General features: G+C 43.5%; 1 protein-coding gene across 2 annotated transcripts in view; it reads left to right on the top strand.

Annotated features, from left to right (window-relative positions):
* FCHO2 (FCH and mu domain containing endocytic adaptor 2) overlaps positions 1 to 25497 on the top strand; it is a 140675-nt gene that overhangs the window by 72934 nt on the left and 42244 nt on the right. For both annotated transcript variants that reach the window (XM_053297568.1, XM_053297569.1), the window contains exons 11-15: positions 5410 to 5434; positions 11005 to 11062; positions 11811 to 11986; positions 13257 to 13268; positions 15273 to 15297. In XM_053297568.1, coding sequence (XP_053153543.1) covers positions 5410 to 5434; positions 11005 to 11062; positions 11811 to 11986; positions 13257 to 13268; positions 15273 to 15297 — 296 coding nt within the window. The remainder of the gene's footprint in view (positions 1 to 5409; positions 5435 to 11004; positions 11063 to 11810; positions 11987 to 13256; positions 13269 to 15272; positions 15298 to 25497) is intronic.

Here is a 25497-nt window from a genome sequence, read left to right as displayed (position 1 = left end):
TAAATTACTTATTCTTTAAAAAAAGCATAAAAGAAGATAATTGTTAACTTTACAGTTCATGGTTTTAATGGACAGCATGAACCTATTTTTCTAAAGATACTGATCTTTTGGTTCTTTCAAAGCTTATAACAACAAATTATAGGGAACGCAATCAAGTTGGCAGTGTCAAATCAAAGCGTGTTCTAAAAGCAGTGCTTCTCTGTTAAGATCTTTATGAATCTTGCTGAAATACTTCTGTCACTTGGTGCATATTCTCTGTATCTCTGTAGGGATCCATGGTCCCTCACAACTCGGTCTTCTGTGCCTGCGCAGGGCGACCTCGGAAGAATCTTTAGCTCTGTTTAGCTCCAGCCCTTTAAGGCGTAGTGATATTGGAGCCTTCAAGGGAGCCTATAGAACTGGCTGTGAAGTGCCTCCCTCTTCAGTTCCTTCTTGTCCACTGCTCGTGTTGCCTCGGGAAGGATCTGCTCCTGTTTTCCCTCATTCCTGTAAGAGATTTGAAGCATAAAACTTTTTGTCTTTCTGGCTGACTACAGATTGTTCTTGACTATTCTTTCTGTATTTTTTGACTGATTTTAACTCTGCTTTTCTGACCTCGAACTGTTTCTGAATTTGGATTAGTTGCTCCCTAGGCTTAGGCATTTTACTTCTGAATTTTTGGCTAACTCTGGACTGTTTTTGGGACTTGGCTATGTTTGTTACTAAAAGTTTACAAGCACTACTTGTAAGGGCACTGTGCCTTCCTCCGATGGGCATTCTGATTGCCTCATATGCTTGGGTGATTCGCACAATACCAGTGCTTGTAAAGCATGTCTATCTTTTAAAAAGAAAACCCACCAAAGTTGGGAACTTCGCCTCAAAGTGTCTTTGTATGAAAATATACTTCGCCAAGGGACACCAAGACCAATTCCCCCATCCCAGCCAAAAACCTTGGCGCCTGATCTATTGGCGCCATCAGACTTCAAGAAAGAGGACAGGAGTGATTGGATAAACATAAGCACAATCGCCATCGTTCCTTGTCGGGGGAGCCCCACAAGAAAAGGAAAAACACGCTCCTTCATCGGTGCCATCTAGGTTGCACTCAACGCTGGACTTGGTGCCGAAAGGCTTGACTCCGTCCTCGTCAAAGACCCCATCGTCGTCATCGGCTCAACCTGGGGCCTCATACTCACTTCGTCCCTCATCTTCTAAGACTACTGCTCTGACATCGTCAGCACCAGGATCTTCAAGCTCTTCTGCATCAATGTCTATCAGCTCCGGCTCTATGTCCCGATCTTCAGTGCTGCTTTGCTTGGCGCCGGCCCCATTGACGTCTGCTCCTTTGCATTCAGCACCAAGGCACTCATCATCTCTGGGAGTTCCGATCTCGATGCTGTTGATGCCCACAACCTCTTCGATGCCTTCAGCACAGATTGCCACTACAGCTTCTCTTTGACTTTCATCTGTTGATTCAGTGCCACCATCATTCATTGTTATTTCACAGACTTCAAAACCTGCCCAGTCACCTTCTCATCACTTTTTGGATCATCTGGAAATGCCTTCTTTAGATTTCCCGGCATTGCGAACCCCATTGCATCAAGAGCTGGAATGCTGCCTTGGATCTGCAAATTCTGCTCTGTCGGGCTCAACTTTTAAACGGTTCACTCTGTCACAGGGACTTGATACTGATGAACCAGAGTCCCTGTGCTAATTCCTAAGATGCCAGCAGGTGGTCTCTCTCTCAAAGTGGCCTTCAGCTTTTCCCTGGAGGGAGAGGTTCCACTTCCTTCTATCCCATGTTCCTATCAACCCCAACTATAATAATTCTCCAGGGGCCTTTGACTCACCACACCTCAGAACTAGAGAACGCCTTCGCTCCCATCCCCATATAATTCACCTGCCTTACCTTATGATTTTCGGGAATACAGGCTCTGGAAAACCATGGGGATATACCAGACCCCTTGAATGTGCAACCAACTAACCCCTTCAAGAAGCCAGCTGTAGCACCTGCACCTTCACAATCTGCCACACCTTTGCCTAGGGCTCCATCGCCCACTCCAGTGCTGCTGGTACCGCCTGTTTCTGAGCCTCCTAAGCATCCTCATATGCCTGCACTCCTTGTGGTCCCTGACCCTGTGCACCCAGCGCTCCTGTCTATGCCTGCATCACCAGCTCCTCCTTCACAACTAGTCCCAAGGGACTCTTTACCGGAGGACCCTGATTTGGATGGGGATTCCTCGTGCCCCTCTGATCCAGATGCTGATGTTATGGATGTGCCGCTGAAAATTTCTCCCAATGATACTGTGTGGACTCAACTGTCAAACTCCCCTTATAAAGAAACTAAATCTTATTGGGTGGAAATCCAAGAAATGGTGAAAGCTTTGGGCTTGGAGGTTCCTCCTCCAGAGGATACTGTTACAGACCCTGTATACAGTTATCTGGCCACCACGTCTGTAGCACATCCCACCGTGCTACCAATGCTTCTGTCCCTGGTGGCTGCTTCTAAGGCTGCTTGGTCAACCCCAGTGACTTTTACTCTTCCTTGTAAAGAGATGGAGAATCTATATCAGGTCCAGGAGGCTTCCTGCCATTTTCTTTTCAAACATCCAGCACCAAATTATCTAGTAGTGGACTGTGCACTACAAACTAAGTCTGCTCGGAAACATTCGGCCCCTGTAGATAAGGAAGGCTGTAAACTGGACTCCATTGTGCAGAGGTTTTACTCCTCAGGATGTTTTTCTCTCAAGGTGGCTAGCTACGTGACCTGCATGGTCAAATACCAATAATCTCTATGAGATGTTTTGAAAGATGAAGCTAATGCCTTGCCTGAGCCTTTTAAGGGCAAGTTTCTGTCTACTCTGTCTAAGTTGGCAGACCTTACTAGGCAACGGCCATACACCTTAGCACAGCCATACACCTGACTTAAACAGAATCGAAGGTGTTAGGCGGAGCCATCATCATGCCTGGCTCCATTCTACACCTCTGGAGCCAGGTATGAAGGAAAAGATTGAGAATCTCCCATTGGACAGTGAAGGATGGTTCTCAAAGGACACTGACAAAATGATGGAGAAGCTTAAGAAGTCACAAATTCAGGAACCGAAGGGGGAGGCACTCCACAGCCTTTTCTATAGGCTTCAATATCACTATGCCTTAAAGGGCCAGAGCACCTAAACAGAGCTAAAGATTCTTCCGAGGTCCTCCTGCACAGGGGCAGAAGACTCATTTTTGAGTGAGCATGGATTCCCACAGGGATTATATGTTACAGGTAAGCGGCCTGTTTATTGTGTTTGCAGGCTGGGCATCCCTCATGAGAATTCAGATATAAATGAAGAATTGTTGAAGGATGCCTAGCCTGCAAACACAACAAGGAAAATATGCACCAAGTCACAGGACCAAATTATACATTGGGCCATTGTATGATATACTGATTATTCTGTATTATCCTAGCATAGTATCACAAGGGATCTGCAGCTGTAGACTTCTAATCAGTATATGAAACTCGGGTCTGCCTCTCTGTTTCTGCTTCCTACCAAAACTACTGTTTTCTTGCAGTCCTTTATGAGACACCCACCCACCCTGCAATGTTCCACTAACCTTCCCTCATAGTAATGTTGATAGTCAGTATTCTTCTTGAGAATACTTGGAGTGCACCACAGAGCAGCCTCAGCCTCTCAGAAAGTGCCACTTCTTGGTGGAATCTGACTTTACTATGCCAGGTCTTCTGTACATGTCACAGAGTTTTTTCTAGAACTGTTGAGCTCCAGCTTAAAAAAAAAATTCTTACTTTGCTATTAAGCTTCTCATTCCCCCTACATTTCCCTAGAAGTGTAGCTAGGCATTTCTAAGCAAGAGCACAGCAGGCTCGAGAAGGGGAGAAGGAAGAAGATTGCAATTCTTCACCATGCACTCAACCCCATGATCACACAAAGCAACAGAGGATAAAGCTGAAGATTAGCTAATGGGCTTTGTACTTAAATTAGATCTCCCACCCTCATGCAAATGGAGAGGAGGAGATTCCACACTACCTGGAACTGGTGGCGAGAGAGGAGGAGAGACACACAAATCCTGAAGCTTATTTAAGAGGTGCTTTTCATTTAAACTGTCCATAACCCTCCCTGCTACCAGCTGTGTGGGAGAGATGGAAGCAATAACTTTAAGTGGCTTTAGAATGCCTATCACCTGCCTTCCTAAATCAGTGGCAGGTAGAAGAACAGCATGCCCACTGCAAGGAGGCCTGATGCCAGACTTTCAGTTACCTGAATATGAGTGATGGCAATGGCATTATTTGCCATTTCCCAATACTCTAGTCCATGCAGTGCACCAGCTGAGATTGTGAATGCACCATAAGACCCAATGTATACTCTGAGAGCTCCAAATATACCACCTTGGTAAATGGCCATCCTCATATTTGGCTGACAAGCTATAATTACTTGGATAAGTTAAATAGTCAGTGACCTGGGAGATCCAGGAGTTGGTCCCAGCAGAATAAAGGATGCCACATGAATTTCCTCTCCCTACAAGGGCACTGAGCAGCTAGAGCAGATCTACCTTAAAATATAATCATCTGCTCATTTGGAAGTTTCCATTATCCCTCCTACCAGGAGGAAGATGACTTATCTGAGGAAGAAAGTATAAAGTAGGCTGTGTCCTGGGAGAAATTATCAGGATCTGCAGTTTTTCAAGAATTATTGACGAAAGGCACCTGAACTCTTGAGCTCTCCCAGAATAGGTCAGAAAGTATGTGTGCCCAGGGTTGGAAGCAACCTCTATTCCTTGGGGAAAGGGCAATCTCCCCCCACCCCCCACAACCAGGAACCCCAAAAGGCATCTACTGTACCTTATCCAAACACTTTCAACTAAGTGGTTCAGGCAGAATGGATAAACCCAATTTAAAGATAAGTTGGTGAATAAGTGAGCTAATAAACACTAAAACCCTGACAGACACAAACTAGCAACATCTGAAAGTTCTTCGGGGCATGGTGCTCCAGTAGCAATACCGTACTTACATGACTTAGGTTTTGTCTAAGTGCTTTGAAATTAGAAATCAGTGGGTTGTTTTAAATTCAGAATCCTGTTCTGATGAGTCCTGATGAATATACAAGTTGGAAATTTATCTATTGCTGAAGACCCTTTAAAAAAAAAAAGAAGTAGAGTGATTAAAATCAATGGTGTGTGAGACTCGTATGTATGGGCTCAAACCCCATGTATTTTCAAGGATTTGTTTTCTAGCAGCTCATATCTTAATTTATTTAACAACATATTTTGATAGACTATTAATCTGTCATATCCTCTGTACACTGGGTTTTAAAGTTGTTAGGAAACAATTATGTGTCCAGAGAGATGCTTTCAATAGAAAATCAAAATATTATGGATGTTAATAGATAAAACCCATGTTTATATATTATAAACATTGTCTATTTTTTTAAACAGGGAATGTCCAGATGCAGATTCAGTTGTAAGTACTCATATATTAAATACAGTTCACACCTTTCAAAAACTCACAGTTTCAAACAAAATATGTGTAGTGTGTTCCATTCTCATCAATTTGATTTCTAGTTTTCCTTTGCTGTCTTGTCAGCCTGTAATTCAAGATAACAAAGGTGGAAATCCTTGGGGAAATGGAAAAAATGCTGTGAAAAAATTACTGTGGACAGAACTTTTTTTCCTCCCAGTCTTAAAACAAATAATATTCTAAAGAATTCATACGTCTAATTTACTTGGTTCAAATAGTCTAGGACAGTTTTGTCAGATACAAGTGTCTGTTATTACAAACTACAAAACTAATATTACAAACTGTAAAACTAATTTTTTTCTTTCAAAATCGTCTTCACTATTTTGTCATGAATCTATTCTGAAGTTGATTTTTCTTTATTACTGCAAGAAGTATGAGCAAGTGAAATGTTCATTTTTCTGTGACTTTATATAAAAGAAGTTGACAAATGTATCACTGGAATTATCATGCCATTTATAGAATTAATGGCTTTTGACAATTCCGGGAATAAATCAGTGGAGTGAAACCTAATTGGGGTTGACTTGCAGTGTTTACTTTTTGACTCGCATGTTTTGGTGCTCATTGTTTAATAATTAATGAAACAAATTCAAGTGTATACATGCCTGGCATATTCCTTTCAGCTACTCCAATCCTTTTATTTTTTTTTCTTCCCTTTAAAATAATTTAGCTTCCTAATTTCAAAGCATAATTATGATTTCCCTTCTACAGCATTTCCAGAATATTATGCATGCACCCAGACTTCTCTAATCTCAGTTTTAGCAAACAGCAGTACTCTTTGCTCTGCAGAGTGTGTAACAAAGGGCCTATAGAAATAACTATCCTTCATCCCTTGATAGCTGAATCCAGGTTGTACCAGATATGAATATAACAATATGTTTTATACTTTGAAATGTATAGGATGATTGTTGAAACTACATGTCCTTCTTAAAAACCTGAGGGACTATTTATTTATTTATTTATGTTATGCTGGTATTTATCTCATACTGAACAGGAGTAGGCAATGGTAAACCCCTCCTGTATGCTACCAAAGAATACCACATGGCTCTGTGGTCGCCTGGAGTCGACAGCACACTTTACCTTTACTACTATATGCTATACAGTATAGTTAAGATGAGGAGTTGTTCCAACATTATAATTACTAAACATTCCATTGGTCATAAAATCAAAGCCATCTATCAAATCTTCCTGGTCATTTGCATACATCAGCTAAGTGACAAAAGACACCATCCCTCCAAATCTGGTGCAGATCTGATGTAAAATAGTTGGGATGCATCATTTAAACTCTGGACCCTTAAACTCTAGAAAATGATTGTTGTATTTTTTTCCCCATCAGATAACACATCTTTTTTTTTTTACTGTCCCTTTAAAGGTTTTTTTTAAAGATATATACTGGTTTTTTAACTTGTTCCAGTATCGCTTGAGTTATTACCTTCTGATGTCCCCATAATAACAGAGTAAACTAATTAAGGGCACTTAGCACTGATTATCCTCTGAGGGTTCTGAAGCTAGAACTGGGAGGATCAAGTTCTGGAGTGTGACATCTTGGTTTTGAATTTAGCTTCTTGATAAGGAGCGTCTAGGAGCACTCTGGCAGTTCTAGAGTTAAATGTTCCCTTTTACCTTCTTTTCCTTGATGAACTTTTCTTTTCTCCCTCCACTGATCTGGCAGTGAGGTAGCAAGGGAGCTTGCAATGGAATGAGGTGGCAAATGGACTTGGGAGGAAATGTGAGGTGGCTGGGGCCCTTGCAGGGGCACACAAGGCAGTGGCAGACTGCCTTTGAATATGAAGTTTCTACATCAGAGATGTATGACCTCAGAGTATAGAGGCTCCACTTAGCTTGCACAGGTAAAAAACTTCCCACACTGGCCAATCAGATTTTCCTTTTCACAAAGCCTGGAAACTCAGTAATCCCAAAACCTTCCATTTAAGATGAGTTAAGTTGCTTTCAATTCTCATTCATATTTCAAAAGGTGTGACGTTTGTAAATTAAGGTGCCCATCTTAATTTCTGTGCCATATAAGCTGTAAAGACTTTGTACTCTGATGCTGCTCTAGAAATTCAAATTGTGTTCAGGGAAGCTGGTTTTTCATGGAAGATTATCAGGATTCCTTAGAAGGCAGCAGCTGCTGCTGCTGCTGTTACATTTCTATACCACCAGATTACAATATCTCCTAGCAGTGTACAACAAAAGACAGACAAATCTTCCATTCCATGTTCACATAAAAGACCAGGTTACCACCTACTTCTAACAGAGTGCTAGCCACAGGTAAAGAACAGCCTATTCTTTGGTTTGTGTCCAAAGCTATTGAAAGTAAATGTTAAACAGTATTTGTTGAATTTACAGTAATTAAGATGGGTAACAAAATAGCTTTGTAACATCAACAGTATAACTTCAGATGTCCTTTTAGTTGTAGTATTAATCTGGCAATGTACATGGCCTCTAGCTATTTGTATATGTTCCATTTACTTTGTTGTCAAGTCTTGTTAGTACATTTTATCCTATCAAGAAGGTCAGTTTAAGGTCAAGCATAGCTAAAGCTTTATGATTTTGAGCAAGTAAAACTTAGATACTGGACTGTACTGGATGGGTATTTTCTACATAATTTTGCTTGCTTTTAATTATGCAATGGTATCTTGAAAATTTGTAATCTGAGAAAGAACTTTGCTTCATGATAAAATCAAGTACAGAATTATTTTCAAATCCACAGGAAAAGAGAAATATGATTAGTAGCCAAAATAGTCAACACTTCTTTATCTATTAACCACTTCCAGAGGAGTAGCTGTGTTAGGGTGGGTTCAAAAATAACTCCAGAGCATAGTTTGTGCTAGCTATAGTTAAGAACTCACACCATGGCTTGAACTTCGAACTAGGGGTGTGCACGGAACTGCCAGCGGTGGTTCAGTTCAAACTCAGACTGAACCATCGGTCCATGAACTGGCTCATTACAACTGGATAGTGTTCCTGTTCATGCTATCAAACCGGTTCGACCAGGTTCAAGTCCCTTGCTTGTAAAGGGGAATCCGGTGTTCAAGGGATGAGTGGGGGAACGGGTGAGAGGGTACCTTACCAGTTGTAGCAGCAGCAGCCCCGCTGAAGGGCAACCCCCCCCACACACACACACACCGCGGGCTGGCGGGCAGCTCGGTTCCAGCCTCTGTGTATGCATGGGCTGCCCACCGGCCCGTGGTGAGGTTGTTAAGGGAGATGACAGCGGGGCCGCTTCCACAGCCAGTAAGGTGTTATCTCGCCTGCCCACCCTTCCCATCCCTTGAACACCATTTAATTAGGGAATTCCTTTTTGCTTTTAAAAGGGAATTCTTACCGGTTTCCCCTTTACAAGCAAGGTCGAACTGGTTCTACCTGAACTTGGACCAGCCCCGCTTTTGGGGGGTCCGGTTTGAGCTTGAACCGGTCGAACTGGAGCAATTTGAATGGAACTGGTTCTGTACAACCCTACTTAGACCCCACACCATAGCTTCAGATATACAACAGTGAAACTGTGGTTTAGAGCTTCTTGTCTGCTTTTGTTTTCTATTTGCTGAGGCTCAGCTTTATACAGGTCGGGAATCCTTTATCCGGAAAGCTCTGAAATCCAGACACCACACCGAGAGGGGGGAAAATAATGCTTGTAGCTTCAACTTCTCACACACACAAAAACCCCTCAGCCCCCAAACCAATCCCGGCCCCAACTCAGCAGCTAACAGAGTATATACAGTACTGTATAACAAAGCAGCAAAAAGCCCGCAACATTACGGAGAGAACATTACAGCAGCTCTGTAATCGGCTGGGAAGCGTTGGGGCTGGGATTGGGTGGGATGTGCAGTTTGCAGGAGCGATTGCTTATGGCCCCTAAACTCGCAGATGTTGCTTCCTCAGCTCGTCAGCTCCCGTTTTAGTTTTTCTCCTCAGACTTTGCTATCTGCCTTTTGTTTACTGCCTCTCAAGCACTGCCACTCGCATGCTTCTCAAGCTGTTCTGAGAGAGGGGAAAGCGGGAAGGAGAAGCGTGTTCTGAGTTTCATTTCCACCTAAAATGCCATGTTTCAGTAAATTCAGTGCTTATTTGATTATATACTTTAAATAAAACCTTCAAAAAAACCAAACCAGTAACCTTTCATGCCCAAGATATCTCATTTATGAAATTATTGCGAAATCTGGAAAAATCCAAAATCTGGAACACTTCTGGTCACAAGCAGTCCGGATAAAGGATTCTCAACCTGTAAATCCATTTTTGTTTCTATGATGCAGCAGCCTCTGGAGGCGGAGCAATGGCCCCTCACTGTGATTTGTCAATGGTCCATGAGTTCAGACATAATGCCACTGGTAAAGTTCCTGGTAAAAGAAACAGCACTTCAAGCTATAATAGCAGCTTGCAGCGCTCCTTCCAAGAAGTGCTACCCAGAAGTGGTTTTAAGTCCTTTCACAGCAGCCCCATAATGCTATCTATTGGGGCTGCCTTTCAAGTTGCTCAGCAGCTCTCCATCCTTATGTTAATGGAGAGCTGCCATCTCAGATGTCAGTTATTCACCAGGTAGTTCTTGGTGTACATCTGTAAGTGCCTTAATTGTACCTTTAAAAAAGTCAGTGCAAACCTTTGTAATAGTGTTTGTAGGCTTCCAGCAACTCACTTGTGGGCCATCATATTCCATACCAGTTGCAAAAACACAGTTTTAAATGTGTTACATGGAAAGGTTGTTTCACTAATCTGATCAATATTGTCCACACATTCCAGACAGTGGCTTACATCCTGGTTAATTGAAGCACTGGTGCAGTGGGAGAAGCACCAGTGTAGCAGGTTTAAAGAGTTCCAGACTAACTTAGCACTAGGGAGTTAAATTTGGACAACTTCCTTTCCCCCTGGAAGCTAGGGATGTACATGAACAGGTTCAGTACCTCCTTAGGGTTCGGCAGGACAGGCAGCAACTCCCTTAAGAAGCAGATAAGCAGCACCTCTAGCCTCAGAGGCACAATGCCTCTCAATACCAGTTGCAGGGGAACAACAGCAGGAGAGAGGGCATGCACTTACCTCTTGCCTGTGGGCTCCCCAGAGGTATCTGGTGGGCCATTGTGTGAAACAGGATGCTGGACTAGATAGGCCTTGGGCCTTATCCTGTTCTTATGTTCTTACCTACTCCGCTGCTGGCCCCCCCACTTTTCCAGGCTCGGAGCTTGCTCTATCAAAACCTGCACGCGGCTGCGACACTGATCCCTGCAGCCTGTGTGTGCCAGTGCCACGCACAGGCATTGGCACAGTGCTGAGAACAGCGCTGCAGCCATTGGTAGAGCAAGCACCTCGAAAGCGGTGGGCAGCAGCAGAGCAGGTAAGGACCTGCTTATTAAGGGAACCACTGCCCACCCCACCTGTGGCTGCCTGAGCCCGTTTGAGCACACCCCTACTGGAAGCCCTCTGTATGAAAAAAAAGGTCAAAATATAATAAATCGTTTTTTCAATAGGTGTCAAAATATTTTCAGAGTTTTATTACCCCAATAATTTCTCTGTTTTCATTCCAGAACATTCCGGATGTAGATGAAGAAGGGTATAGCATTAAACCAGAAGCTAGTCAGAATATCCTTTTTTATGTTATGCTTATTTGGACTTGATCCCTTTGTCTTTTTGAGTATGTAAGGCATGAGTTTAAACTATCTGTTTTTCTTTTTTAGGACCAAACCAGATGAGACACAGTCACAACTTTGGCTGCATTCTCACATAATGCAAAACCAAAGGTGTTTTGGACCCATGGTTCCACCCGCCCCTTCATGCTAACCTGTCCACATTCTGACATAACTGCCAGGACCTGAACTACAGTCAGGGACACTGCAGAGAGTAGGGGGAACTGGCGCCAGGCTTCTTCCTTTACATGAAGGACAGCTGTGGCAGCCAAACAGAATGGAGAGAGGGAGGGGCTTCCTTCCCTCAACTGAAGGCTGCCTCGAGCAGCCTCCAGATGTAACAACCCCGAATTCAAAACTCAGGTAGGAGCAGCGAAATTCACAACTCCTCAAGGGTTCAAATTGGAGTTTGAGGAGGGAAATCTCAAGTCACTTTTTAAATGGGGCAGAGGTTCCATGCATTTTGACGTGCAGGAAATCCAACCTCTGCCTCATTTAACTCCAGTTTCCTGTTATGTACGAATGCAGCATTTCTGGCATTTTCTGTGGTCCTAATAAAGGTATTACCATACTGTGACTTTTGGATTTTTTTTCTAATGGACCAATATGGCTGTCTGTGTTTAACGTTTGTAATTGCTGTATGTTTGTTTATATAGAGCAATAGTGATATTTGTTAATCAACTTTTACCTTAACTGCAAATAACATACCAAAGAGAACCACTTCTATTCATCAAGTGATTCTGACTCTGAAGATGATGAACGAAGGAAGTTCCATGTGGAAATTAAACCTGTACAGCCAAACAGTAGTTCTCATTATACCATGCCTTCATTGGAGGAATTAAAAGAATCAATAGGGAACATCACTCTTTCACCAGCTATATCTGTAAGTAATCCACAGTACTATGTCTGCTATACTAAGTCATAAATAATATTCCATGGCTACTTTAAAACTAACCTATTTTCTACAAATGCATATTTCAAACAAATGAAATTTCAAAACTGTCTCATTAGAAAACAGTTTCTAATGAACTATATTTTAAAAATTGGAGAATGCTTTTGGAATATGGTATTCCAGGCTTTTTGAAGCAAGGATAAAGCTGTCACTTTTGTTTGTTTGAGAAGATGTTTGGGATATGAAGGGACAATATCTTCATTCAGAGAAAGAAAATTCAGTTGGTTAGCCAAAAAACTTGCTATTCTGAAAAGTCCTCATCCAATTCTGAAGTTAACTTGTACTGGGCAGCCTTGTTAAACATTTGTTGTACAAATGAGCAGATTTTAAGAAATGTGCTGTAAATTTTGTTACTTTCTGATGTACTAATAATGCCAGTTTAAACATTATTCTGTCACTAGAGAGATTAGAATTCTCTGAATCATGCTAAAATGGAACATTTGTCTGATTGCTGTAATGTATGCTGATTGGCTTTGTTGGTTTCCTATACTTTCCTTTAACTGCCACCTGAAAAGTGAGGGGGAAAGTCAAAAGGGGTGGTGTTCTTACTGCATTTCAACCAGTCATATAATAATAATGAGTACAACGTGTATTGTACAAGCATAGATGTATCTCTGATTTCCACTTCAAATCTCTTCTCAAGATTTGTCTTGGCTTTCTTTGTGCTGAAGTGACTGCAGCTGTTACGCAGTTGACTCTTCCCCAAATTTCCAGGGAGATGGATTTAAATGTACTATTCTAATACATTTCAATGTACACCAGCTGAACTACTTGTGTGTAAAATTCCAGCTTTCTTGGACTAAGAGAAATCCTAAGCTGCTTCTGCCTAATAGTTGCCATTTCCCCTGTGCTGTATCCCATCACCATTCTTGAGGGTCCCCCAACCCTCATGAGCAGTTTTTCAGGAAGCATGTGGGCTGAAGTTGCGGGGAGGAGATGGGAAAGTTCCATTGTGGAAGCCTTATTCTGTTGGCTCAAATAAGCTCCTGGCCTACATGGTGTTGAACGTTCTGTCCATCAGATTTCTTCTCTTGCCCTTTTCTTTAATATGTTAAAAGTACTATGGAAGGGATTTTTAAATTATATTTTAATATGATAGCTTCAAACTGAAAGTTAGAGAAGAAAATATCAAATACATGTAACTTTAACAAAATCTTACGTAATTATGTTTTCCCCATTTTATTTCTTATGCTGACATCAGAGACACAGTCCTGTGAGTATTAAACTGTATTTAATGTGATACTTTATACATTGTTCTTAATAAAAACTTAATGGTATGGGCCAGTGATTGTTACAGTATATGTAATTTGTTATAATGTGATTCACAGTTTGCCCAAATCTATCAGTTAATCTTGCTTACATGAAGCTTTGTGCCATTAAATTGTCAGGGTTTTTGCCTTCAGTAAGCAATTCTTCATGTTGCAATGGCAGAGGCAATACATCTGTAATGGAAGCCTGGTTCTATCAAAGTGGAAAGCAAAGGAATGTTGCAGTAACTTTCCATGATACTGAATTCTCTCAAAGCAGTAGTCTTCAACCTTTTTGGCCTGGCACCTACTTCTAACCCCAGTCTACCACAGTGTGATCCACTTGAAATCTTTTCCACCACATCAGTCAGTCTATCCTCTCTGTCCTTTCCCTTCTCCCTCTTTGTCTTTGTCATATTCTCTCCCTCACCCTGGTTTCCTCTTATTAAATGTTACCAAACTAGAAGAAAACTGTGATTTAATTGGTGCAATGTGCATCCTTTGCATCACAAATATGAATATGAAGAATATTTATATACAATGTGCATCCTTTGCATCACATCCCAGTTTTAGGTCCCAGCTTGTCAATAGACTGGTTGATTAGTGCTTTAATGTACTAGTCATTTAGAAATAATACCTTAACAAATTAGGGCTAGAATGACTCATAAGAACAGCCCTGCTGGATCAGGCCCAAGGCCCATCTTGTCCAGCAGCCTGTTTCGCACAGTGGCCCACCAGATGCCACTGGAAGTCCACAGCAGGAGTTGAGGGCATGCCCTCTCTCCTGCTGTTACTCCCCTGCAACTGGTACTCAGAGGCATCCTTCCTCTAAGGCTGGAGGTGGTCTATAGCCCTCCAACTAGTAGCCGTTGATAGACCTCTCCTCCATGAAGTTATCCAGACCCCTCTTAAAGCCATCCAGGTTGTTGGCTGTCACCACATCTTGTGGCAGAGAATTCCACAAGTGGATTATGCGTTGTGTGAAAAAATACTTCTGTTTGCTGGTCCTAAATGGCAATCTTCCCCTCATGGAGGGGAAGAGGGTTCCATCTCCTCCTTTTCTCAAAGTGACTGTTGAATGGTGGGAAGTAGGAGTTAACCCCCAACCTGAGCAGGACAGAATAAGCTGGTGGATTTAAACTATTCTTCTTCACGTTGTTTTGCCAGTCCCAAATTACATAGGAAGCTGCCTTATACCGAGTCAGACTATTGGTTCATCTAATGGCACAACAGGGAAATGATGACTAGCAAGCCAGAGGTCACCGGTTTGAATCCCCACTGGTATGTTTCCCAGACTATGGGAAACACCTATATCAGGTGGCAGCGATATGGGAAGATGCTGAAAGGCATCATCTCCTACTGTGCAGGAGATGGCAATGGTAACCCCTTCCTGTATTCTACCAAAGACAACCACAGGGCTCTGTGGTCACCAGGAGTCAACACCATGGCAGACTTTCCTTTATTTAGCTCAGTATTGTCTACCCTGACTTGCAACAGTTTCTCCAAGGTTGCAGGCAGAAGTCTCTCTCAGCCCTATCTTGCCAGCTTTCAGCCTGATCAATACAGCATGGAGGAGAGGTAGGCTGGGAAAGACTCCTGCTTGAAACCTTGGAGAGCCAGTCAGTGTAAACAATAGTGAGCTAAATGAACCAATGGTCTGACTCGGTATAAGGCTGCACTTTGGAACACAGGAAGCCACAATTACAATGTTCCAAAGTGCAGCAGTTTCAAGCAGCCTGCATGCTTGAAGCAATCTTCTGTTAATTACACCACCTATAATATTTGCTCCAAACCTGAGTTCCCCAAGTTCTACCCCTTATGTTGCTATCTGACCTTACCAGTTTCATCACATTTTACTGATTTTAAAACTGATAGTTTCACTTTAATAATTGTCTCCAGCTTAACCATCACCCTTGATTAAAAAGCAAATATGTATTCACTAAGCACTGTTTACTTTATTTTTCATTTAGGCACAAATGAACAGGAACTCATCTAGTAAGTGTGAACTCTTTGTCATCAGATATTTCTTTAGATTTTATATTGGACTTAACAACCAATTTTTGAAAATGTGCCTGAATGATCAGGGGATCCGGATTGTGATCCATTGCCATTCATAAGCCTGGGTTCTGCGCCTGTGCAGGACCTCATGGGTGGATTCGCCACACTGCTTGTGGTGCTGCAGTCCGCCCCGCGGTCATAGTGCGTCCATTATTTTGGCGGATAGGTGCCATCTTATCAGTTCCTTTCCAACTGCCAAAGTGTACACACCTCAGTGGCTGCAGCTCCTCAGATTGGTTCAGTTCTCTGAGTTCAGAAAGGGAGTTATATATTACTGGAATTGACTTGGGCTGGGTTTTTTTTACTATTCTGTCATTTGGACATCGGATTTGTTGACTTTGGATTTATTGTGGTTCTTAATGGACATTTAAAAGACTTTTAAGAAGTGTGCATATTGTGGCATCTAGAGACGGCCACAAATTTTACATTTTATGTTTTAGGGGACACCACAATACCTCGGCTTGCAAAATTTACACTTCTTTTTAACGTCAAATATTTAAGAATAGAACACTTAGACTTCGTGTGGCATTGTACGAGGACACGTTGAGGCCACCAACCCTGATGCCACAATCTCCGTCAACTTCACCATCAATATTGAGATCGATGTTGAGGGCCGCTGCACCTATGCAGTCTAAACCCTTGACATCTAGAAGTTCAGTCACAGCATCAGAACATGTTTTTAAGCCGCCTGTTGACCTGCCAAGAGAGTCCTTATGTTTATGCTTATGGGAGAAGAAATGTAAAGCTTTGGATGAGGACCATGATGCTCCCACCTTGAAGAGGCATCTGGATCGGAGCTTGACTGAATCAAATGTAGCTGCTCCATCCCCGATGGAGCTTCAACATTGATTTGCTTCCCTGTTGACATTGGGATTAGCATTGGGAGACAATCGCTCCCCTGACAGGTCTCTAGGTACTATATCGGTCTCTGAGCCTACTCGACCGCTTTCCTTGCTATCTGTATCAACACCCAAACATCCTTCTTTGGTATTGGGAGTACATTCAGTATTGGGAGAGTGTTTGAGATCACTTTCACCTGCGCCAACTCCTCATTAGTCTCCGTTGATACCAAGGAAGGAAACTTCTCGACATTGTGAGCCACGTTCTCCAGGGCGCTCACCAGTCTACCTCAAGGTGGTTTTGGGGGTCAGCTTGGATGCTTCAACAGCGCAGTCCCTGTTGTCTCTACTTAGTTCAAATGAGAGTACACTATCCACATCCAGTTTCAAAGGTTTTATAAGCCAACGCTTGGATGAGGACACAGATAGGAACATAGGCAGCTGCCATATACCGAGTCAGCATCAGTCCAGCTAGCTCAGTATTGTCTACACAGACTAGCAGCAGCTTCTCCAAGGTTGCAGGTAGGAGTCTCTCTCAGCCCTATCTTGAAGATGCCGGGGAGGGAACTTAGAACCTTCTGCATGCAAGTGCTCTTCCCAGGGTGACCCTGTCTCTTAAGGGGAATATCTTACAGTGCTCACCAGTGTTCCCTCCAGATGTTGAGGAAGTGTCAGTAACGGTGCCTAAGACCCCATCAGTGTCCCCACGTTAAATGCCCACAAGTGCTTCTCGGGCAATTCAGGTTCCATTGTGAACCTCAGCTACACAACCATCCACCGGTCACTTAGTTGCTTTTTGTGCGTGTTCTAACCCATGGAAGTCAACAAGGGAGTACACTGTTTGTCAAGGCCTGTTATCAGAAGGTGGTTGGGAGGATGCACGTTGTTTCCGCAATACTGAATCCCCTGGTCTCCCTTATGATTACTATGAATATAAGTTATGGAATATAAGTGAAGGCATTGTTTGGACTATGTTACCTCAAGTCGCTTGTGTGCCTCTACCGTCTACCTTCCCAGTTGCTAGGAGGGCATATGCTACTGCTGGCACTCAGACATATGCTGTTCTCAATGTTACTCAAACCCATTCTATGCCTACTATTAATCTGACACTGGCACCTGCTCCTACTGAGGTCCCTCCTCTACTGGTAACTCAGACAGTAGATCAACCCTCATCAGATGAGGAAAATGAAGACTCCATATCGACTGCTGGCAAGTCTGCTTCTACAGAGCATTCATCTGCTCCATCACTGGATGTACAACCTACACCTTCTAGCTCCCCAAATGAAGAGCTTAAAGCTTATCATCTACAAGTTGCTGAAATGGCAGGGGCCTTAGGATTTGAGATTAAAAAGAAAGCCACAGAATTTAAAGATCTGGTCTGTGATTTTATAACAATCTCCCAGTCAGCATAGCCCTGCTAATGAAACAGAGACATCTTTTCCTGCTTTTCTTATATTTAGCAGAGGGAGAGCAACTGGCCCTATCCAACCCCAGCACAGGATTATTGCAGTGGCTGTTGATGGTATCTGCCTTATGTTTCTTTTTAGACTGTGAGCCCTTTGGAGACAGCAGGCCATCTTATTTATGTATTATTTATTTTTCTATGTAAACCGCTTTGAGAACTTTGCTTGAAGAGCGGTATATAAATATTTGTCTTAGTAGTAGTATATTTTACCTAGGCTGCCAGTTTTCTCTAAAGCAGCACAGTCTGCCTGGTAAGTCCTTCAAATGTTGACTCAAAATGGCTGAAGAGTCTCTATAGCGTGCAAGAAGAAAATATGTATTACAACACCCTTCTCCGAATTCCTTGGTCATTGATTTTACTACCTCTTTGGCCATCACCATTCAACACCGGCTGATAAAGAGGTGTGCAAGCTTGATGTGAACCAAACTATGCCAGTAAATCTGGAGAACAACAGTGGCCAGCAGATTGGAAGAGATCAGTTTTACATACCCATACCAAAGAAAGGAGACTTAACAGATTGTGCAAACCATTGCACAATTTCACATGCTAGCAAAAGAATTCTCAAGATCATCCAACATATATTAGAGCCCTAAATGGAAAGGGAAATGCCGGATGTTCAAGCTGGTTTCAGAAAAGCCCGAGGAACAAGAGACATCATTGCTGATGCACGCTGGATAATTGAGAGAGCCAAAAATTACCAAAAAGAAGGCAATATGTGCTTTATTGACTACAGAAAAGCCTTTGATTGCGTCAACCATATCAAGTTGTGGAATACCCTTAGGAAAGTGAGTGTCCCAGAACATCTCATTGTTCTCGAGAAACCTATACACAGGACAGGAAACCACAGTCCAGAAAGAACATGGTGAAACAGAGTGGATCTGGTTCGAGATCCATCGATGCCCATAAGAATGGGTTCTGCGCCTGCGCAGGATCCCCGCGGTATCCATGCCTGAGCTCGTTGAAGCGCCCAAGCCACGCCCCCATGCTGCTGCGTGCTATATAAGGCGCGGCTGAGGCGTGTAGTCCCTCAGTTCTTTTCCGACCGCCTTGTGTCCTGGACCTGCAGTCTGTGCCTCTTCATCTTTACTAGTTCCTCTGTTGTTCATCTATCCTCCTGACTCGGACTGGAAATTTCGGACTTCCCTGGCTCTATCTGACTTGGACTGGCTTCTGTTGTTCATCTTGCCTGCATTCTTCGGGAGCCCTACTTCTGCTCTGGAGCGCTCGTTACATGCTCTGGATGTACGTCGTGCCCTCCTGTACTACATGGACCGCACAAAACCCTTCAGACTGTCTACTCGCCTATTCATATCCTATAAGGGGCCAAGCAAAGGATCCCCAATTTCAAGACAAAGATTATCCAGATGGTTGGTGGAACTTATTCTCCTGACATATCATCTACAAGGCAAATCACCTCCAGAAGCCATTAAAGCCCACTCTACCAGGGCTGAGGCTTCTTCCGCTGCACACCTCTCTGGGGTCTCATTCAGGGATATCTGTAAGGCCACGACTTGGTCTTCAGAGTCTCCCTTTGTTAAACACTACGCCATAGATGTACGCTCTGTGGTAGAGGCTATCTTTGGGAGAAGTGTTTTAAAACAGGTGTTATTTTGACTACTGCTCCCTCCTCCTAATGGAGCTTGCTAAACACCCATTCTTATGGGCATCGACGGATCTCGAACCAGATAGACAGGTTGCTCACCTGTAACTGATGATCTGGTAGAGATCCGTCGATATCCATAAGACCCTCCCGACCTTTCCCTCTGCAGTAGTGCTACTTCTATGTGCGTACAGGTGTGTGGCCTCTATCCTCTTCGGATATTCTTGCTTTTTCATAGATGAACTTACCTGTAAAAAAAAAAAAATTATGATCATCCTCCACGGCGGTCATCCAAGAACTGAGGGACTACGCGCCTCAGCCGCGCCTTATATAGCACGCAGCAGCGTGGCGGCGTGGCTTGGGCGCTTCGACGAGTTCAGGCATGGATACTGCGGGGATCCTGCGCAGGCGCAGAACCCATTCTTATGGATATCGACGGATCTCTACCAGATCATCAGTTACAGGTGAGCAACCTGTCTTTCCAGATCATTAAAGAAGTAAGACAAGGCTGTTTACTTTCTCCCTCTTTATTCAATTTATATGCTGAGCATATACTGAGAGAAGCTGGATTGGAAGAAGATGAGCATGGTTTTAAAGTTGGAGGAAGAAACATCAATAACCTGCTCTATGCTGATGACACCATTCTGAGCTGAGAATGTGGATGATCTGCAAGCTCTAGTAATGAAAGTCAAGGAGCACAGTGGGAAAATGGGACTATGACTAAATGTAAAGAAGACTAAACTAATGACAACAGGTACAGCAACTGGCCTCAGAATTGATAATGAAGACATTGAAGTGGTGGATAGCTTCTGCCTTTTAGGATCGACCATCAACAGTAAAGGATCCAGCAGTCAAGAAATACGCCACAGACTAGCACTTGGTAGGGTTGCAGTAAAGGCCTTGGAAAGGATATTTAGATGCCATGAAGTGTCTATACCTACAAAGATTAGAATAATTCGGACAGTGGTTTTTCCTGTGACACTCTGTGGATGCGAAAGCTGGACTTCGAAGAAGCAAGGTAGCAAAAGCATTAACGCTTTTGAACTTTGGTGCTGGAGAAGACATTTGAGGATACCATGGACAGGCAGGAAAACAAACAAATGGATCATAAAACTTATCAATCCAGAATTTTCACTCAAGGCACAAATGACCAGGCTCAAACTATTATACTTTGGACACATTATGCGAAAACCCGGCTCCCTTGAGAAGTCCATAATGCTGGGAAAAGTTGAAGGAAAGAGGACAACCAGCAACAAGGTGGATGGACTCAATTACGACAGCAATGAATGCACCACTGAGAGACCTTAAAGACAATGGAACCTGAAGACAGATCATTCTGGAGAGAATTTATCTATGTGGTCGCTAAGAGTCGACACCGACTTGATGGCACTTAATCAATCAAGCTTGATGTGATGGGTCAAAAAGCCTGTTCAACAGCTTGCCTGTCAAGATTGCTAATTATGGCCAAGTACAATCATTCCCTGTGGGATAATCTATTTCAGGACCATAACACTTTGACACCAGAGGAATTTAAGAGGTGCTTTGTGGATGCCTACTCAAAATCCACATCTGTGACACACCAACAGTACTGCTAGGCATTTAGCAGAAACTGAATCTAGAATTATGACTACAGCAATATCTATCCACAAGGATGTGTGGCTGCCCTCCTGAGTTTTCAACAGGACATGAAAGATAAAATAGAGGGTTTGCCATTTGATGGCAAGGGCCTTTTCAGTGATAATGATTCCATGATGGAGAAATTAAAGAAGTCTAAATTTATGGCAAAACCCTTCACAACCACTTCTAGATCCTACACGACTTTTTGGTTTTATCCTTATAATCGGAGACAACCTAAATATAAGACATCTGAGCACAAGGAATTCCACAAACCATATCAGAAACTCCAGCGTAAATCCTACAGGTCTAAATCTAGGAATTCCCAAGGGTCCCATTCAAAACCTCATGATCAATTGTAACTGCATCTTTGATCTATAGATCTGTCCACTGCCGCCCTCCCTAACTGCCACTGTTCCATCAAGTTGGCAAGCTATGCATCTGCATGGCACCACATAATATCCAAATGTTGGGTCTTATGCATAATCAATACAGGCTATGTGACAGAGTTCAAGACCCTGCCAGTCTTTACAGGCATAAAGTACACATCTGCCTCGGCAATGTTGATGGAAGAAGAGAAGGTTCTATTGGAGAAATGGGCCATTGCCTCTGTGCAGTGGACATGTCAAAGGGATAGCTTATACTCCTGCTACTTCAAAATACTGAAGTGGGATGGGGGAATCCGGCCCATTATGGACTTCGGCTGGCTTAACAAGTTTGTCCATGTCAGGAAATTTCGAATGATAATGTTGCAAGGGATACTTCCGCTTCTTCACCAAGAATGGCTTGTAATGCTGGACCTAAAAGAACAATGGAGTTTGTCCTTAGTATTAGCTGCTCTGACTGAAAAGCCTTTTGAGCCCCTCTCAACTATCTCTTTGAAACTGTTTGCCCTTAAGACCACTTTTATTGTGGCAATATCCACTGCCAAAAGGGTTAGTGAGTTGACGGCTCAGAGAACAGACATACAGGGCTCTGTGGTCACCAGGAGTTGACACCAACTCAATGGCACACTTTACTTTATAAAAGATTTTACCCTGACAAGGTTCTTCTGCACATGGACCCTACATTTCATCCAAAGATAGTTTCTGACTTTCATATAAATCAATACACAGTGCTGCCCACTTTCTTCAGGGATCTTTTTTTGCCCTTTTCACCCACTCTACCAGGGCCTATGCCACGTCTGCAGCATATTTGTCTGGAATATGGAGAAGTGATATTTGTACAGCTGCTACTTGAAACATTATGCTCTTGATCTTCTCTCCGAAGCAGAAGCAAACTTTGAGAGGAGTGTCTTGAAGAGAATTTTGCAATAGCTTCCTGCACCCCTCCTCCTGGGGAGAGCTCATTAATCACCCAGGCTTGCTTGCTTGCTTGCTTGCTTGCTTGCTTGCTTGCTTGCTTGCTTGCTTGTTTGTTTAATATCCCGCTCATCCTCCAAGGAGCCCAGAGCAGTGTACTACATACTTGGGTTTCTCCTCACAACAACCCTGTGAAGTAGGTTAGGCTGAGAGAGAAGTGACTGGCCCAGAGTCACCCAGCTAGTTTCATGGCTGAATGGGGCTTTGAACTTGGGTCTCCCTGGTCTTAGTCCAGCACTGTAGCCACTACACCACGCTGGCTCAGAATGGCAACAGATCATGATCCAGTTAAACTGGTTGCTTACCTGTAACTGATGATCTAGGAGTGATCTGTTGACATTCATAAGACCCTCTCATCCTCCCCGATGCAGGAAGCTAAAGATTGCATAATACATCTTACACACACACACACACCAATATATGAAAATAAACTTATCTGTACTTCAAAGAATTATAGAGATCATCCTGCTGGGCTGTTGTTCAGGAACAGAATAAGATGGCGCCTAATAGCCAAAATAATGGATGTGCTATGCAGCGCCATGGGGAACCTGTAGAATCCACCTGCAAGGTCCTGCACAGATGAAAAACCCAGGCTTATGAATGACAATGGATCACTCTCAGATCATCCGTTACAGGTAAGCAACCTGTTTTTTCTGGCAAATAATGATATAGATATGGATATATGATGGGTTATCTGGATAATCAAAAAGTTATTTTATCTTTCTTACTCCCCATAAGAAGCAGTTGCAAAAGCTTACTATGTTTGTGGCATATGGTCCAAAATATGCATATTCATAATAAAATATTGACTAATGAAGTGGCTGTATATGATATTAGATTACTTTAATGGGACTTGACGATTCTGACATTAAATGTAGTGTTACAGCTTTAATGCTTGGGTTGACTTTAGGAACAGGGTTTCTCCTCTGGTTAATTATAATTTAGTCACTTTTACAGCACTGCTTGTATGCAAAGAACTTTTAAGGCTTTGGCCCATTGATCTTCCCAACAATCTTGTAGAATTTGAGATTTATCGTTTGTAGTTATTATTGGAAGAACCTGTCGTCATTGCAACAACATATACATAGGATATGAAGGAAGCCTGCACATTCAAAAGAGTGTGTGTGTGTGTGTGTGTGTGTGTGTGTGTGTGTGTGTGTATGTGTGTGTGTGTGTGTGTGTGTGTGTGTGTAAAAAAACCACCATGGTTTTGGTTTAAAATTAGAATTAACATGCTTACAGGTCAGATTCAGCTCCTCTGTAGTAGTTACTGCTCTTCTGAGTGGTCTCTGTTCATCACACAGATGGGCTTCGCACTTATGTGAAGAATCGTTTGGAACCTTCCAAGCTTTCTTATCTTTTTCTCCATATCAGTGGCTAGGCTCCTCCCCCTCTGCGTCTAGATCATATGCTCTGCACTCTCCTCCTCAGTTCTTTTTCGTCCGCCAAAGAATCACTTGAGGGAAACCTTGTGAGCTTTCAAATTCATTACTTATTTGTTTTTCTCTTTTATTCTCTCTTCATATTATCTCTATCTATATATATCTTTCTATCAATTTTGTGCCTTTCATTTATATCACGTTTGGGGGGGGGAGGAAAAAAAGACAAGGGTTTCTTTCCACCCCCATCCCCCTCAAGGTGGGTATGGTTGCCGCTACTTCCCCAGTGCATGGCCGGCAAGGTAACGTTTGAACACTGTTCTCAGTGCCGATCTGCCATACTCTCCACGGACAGGCATAATTTATGCTTATTTTGTTTGGGGGAATTGCACATAGCTTCGGCTTGTGCCCACTGTCAAAACATTACCCGTCAAGCTCGATGAAACAGAGCTTCCAGGTTACACCTTTCTCTGTGGGAGCGTGCCCTGTCAGCCCCCGTAGCCATGGAGCGTTCTTCACAGAATTCGTCTACCAGGAACGTTGCTGAGGCTAATGAGATGTCTGTCACACAGCTGAGGCCTGGGACTCTGCCTGGGACTCCCTCTGCCTCCCTGAACGCTCTGCCTGCAATGCTGCAGTTTCTGCCTGCACAGTCAGCTCCAGGACAGCCCACTCCAATGCCCATGGTGCCAACTTTGATTGCTCCCAGCGAGGATCTGCACCCCCCAAACCTCAGTTCCGGGGCACATGCCCAGCTGCAAAAGCGGCAAAAGGAGAAGAAGGCATTGCTGCCTCAGAAGGAAGGGGCTCCAAAGCAGAAGGCGCTGAAAGCAGATTGGCTGCTGAAGGCTCCCTCTCCTGCAAGTGCTATGCATGCGCAGGGAGCTCCTTCGGACTCGAGCCTCATGCACCTGATGGAGAGCCTTCTAAGGCAGTCGCCAAGGAGAAGCGCTGCAAACCTTCGACGTTGGGCTTGGTGCCCCCACCCAGTATTCCATCTGACCGGCTGCTTTCCATGGAGACGCTGCTTTGTGGGGGTCAGACCAGCCCGTCCTTACTGGCTGAGCACAGCCCCAAAATTGACTTGAGGCACTTGATAGAGTACCGGAACCGGTCTGAGTCAGCAAGCAGGTCAGAATACCAGTACCAAGGTGAGAGGGAGAGGGAGTCGGAAGAGGAGTCCTGGCACTCAGAAGGTTCAGGAGCCAGGGACTACTCCCTCCATAGGGCTCCAAGGTGTATGGGTGACTCCCCTCTTTCACCCTACCACTCCATTAAATTACCCTTACATCGCTCTAGATGAAGAGGAAAGCACCTTTTCTTCTGATGCTAGAGAAGATGACAGCGAGCACTATGAGTATCATAGGGGTCCTCGCCACCATCCTTTGGGCGCAGGAGACAGCGCTATATTCTGGAGGACGTTCAGTGGGCACGTACTAGTGGATCATATAGATCCATATCCAGGTCCCCAAGGTACATGTCTGCTACCAGATCTTACTACCCCAGAAGGAGCTTCCCATCGCCTCCCTATAGAATGTATTATCACCATGACAAGGAGCTATCAGTTGGCCAGCACAAGAGATCCCAGAACCGTGCCCCTGTGGAATGTGCTCCTGCTCCATTGCCACCTATACAGATCCATACAGTGACACCTAACCTGATTGAATCCAGACGGGAGATTCCACACCCGGTTCCCCCAAACTCAGTGGTGGAACAAACTCTCACAGTACCACCCATTGAGAATGTAACACCTGTACCTCCTCAAAAGATTCTGGAGTCTACGGACTTAGAGTCAAGCTCTGAGAGCAGATCAGACACCACCTCCTCCCAGGAGGATGTCACAGGGTCTGAACATCAGGGCTTAGTGGAAGACACCATA

The sequence above is a fragment of the Hemicordylus capensis genome, chromosome 2, assembly GCF_027244095.1.
Source record: "Hemicordylus capensis ecotype Gifberg chromosome 2, rHemCap1.1.pri, whole genome shotgun sequence".
Classification (NCBI taxonomy): domain Eukaryota; kingdom Metazoa; phylum Chordata; class Lepidosauria; order Squamata; family Cordylidae; genus Hemicordylus; species Hemicordylus capensis.
This window is presented reverse-complemented; position numbering and strand designations above follow the sequence as displayed.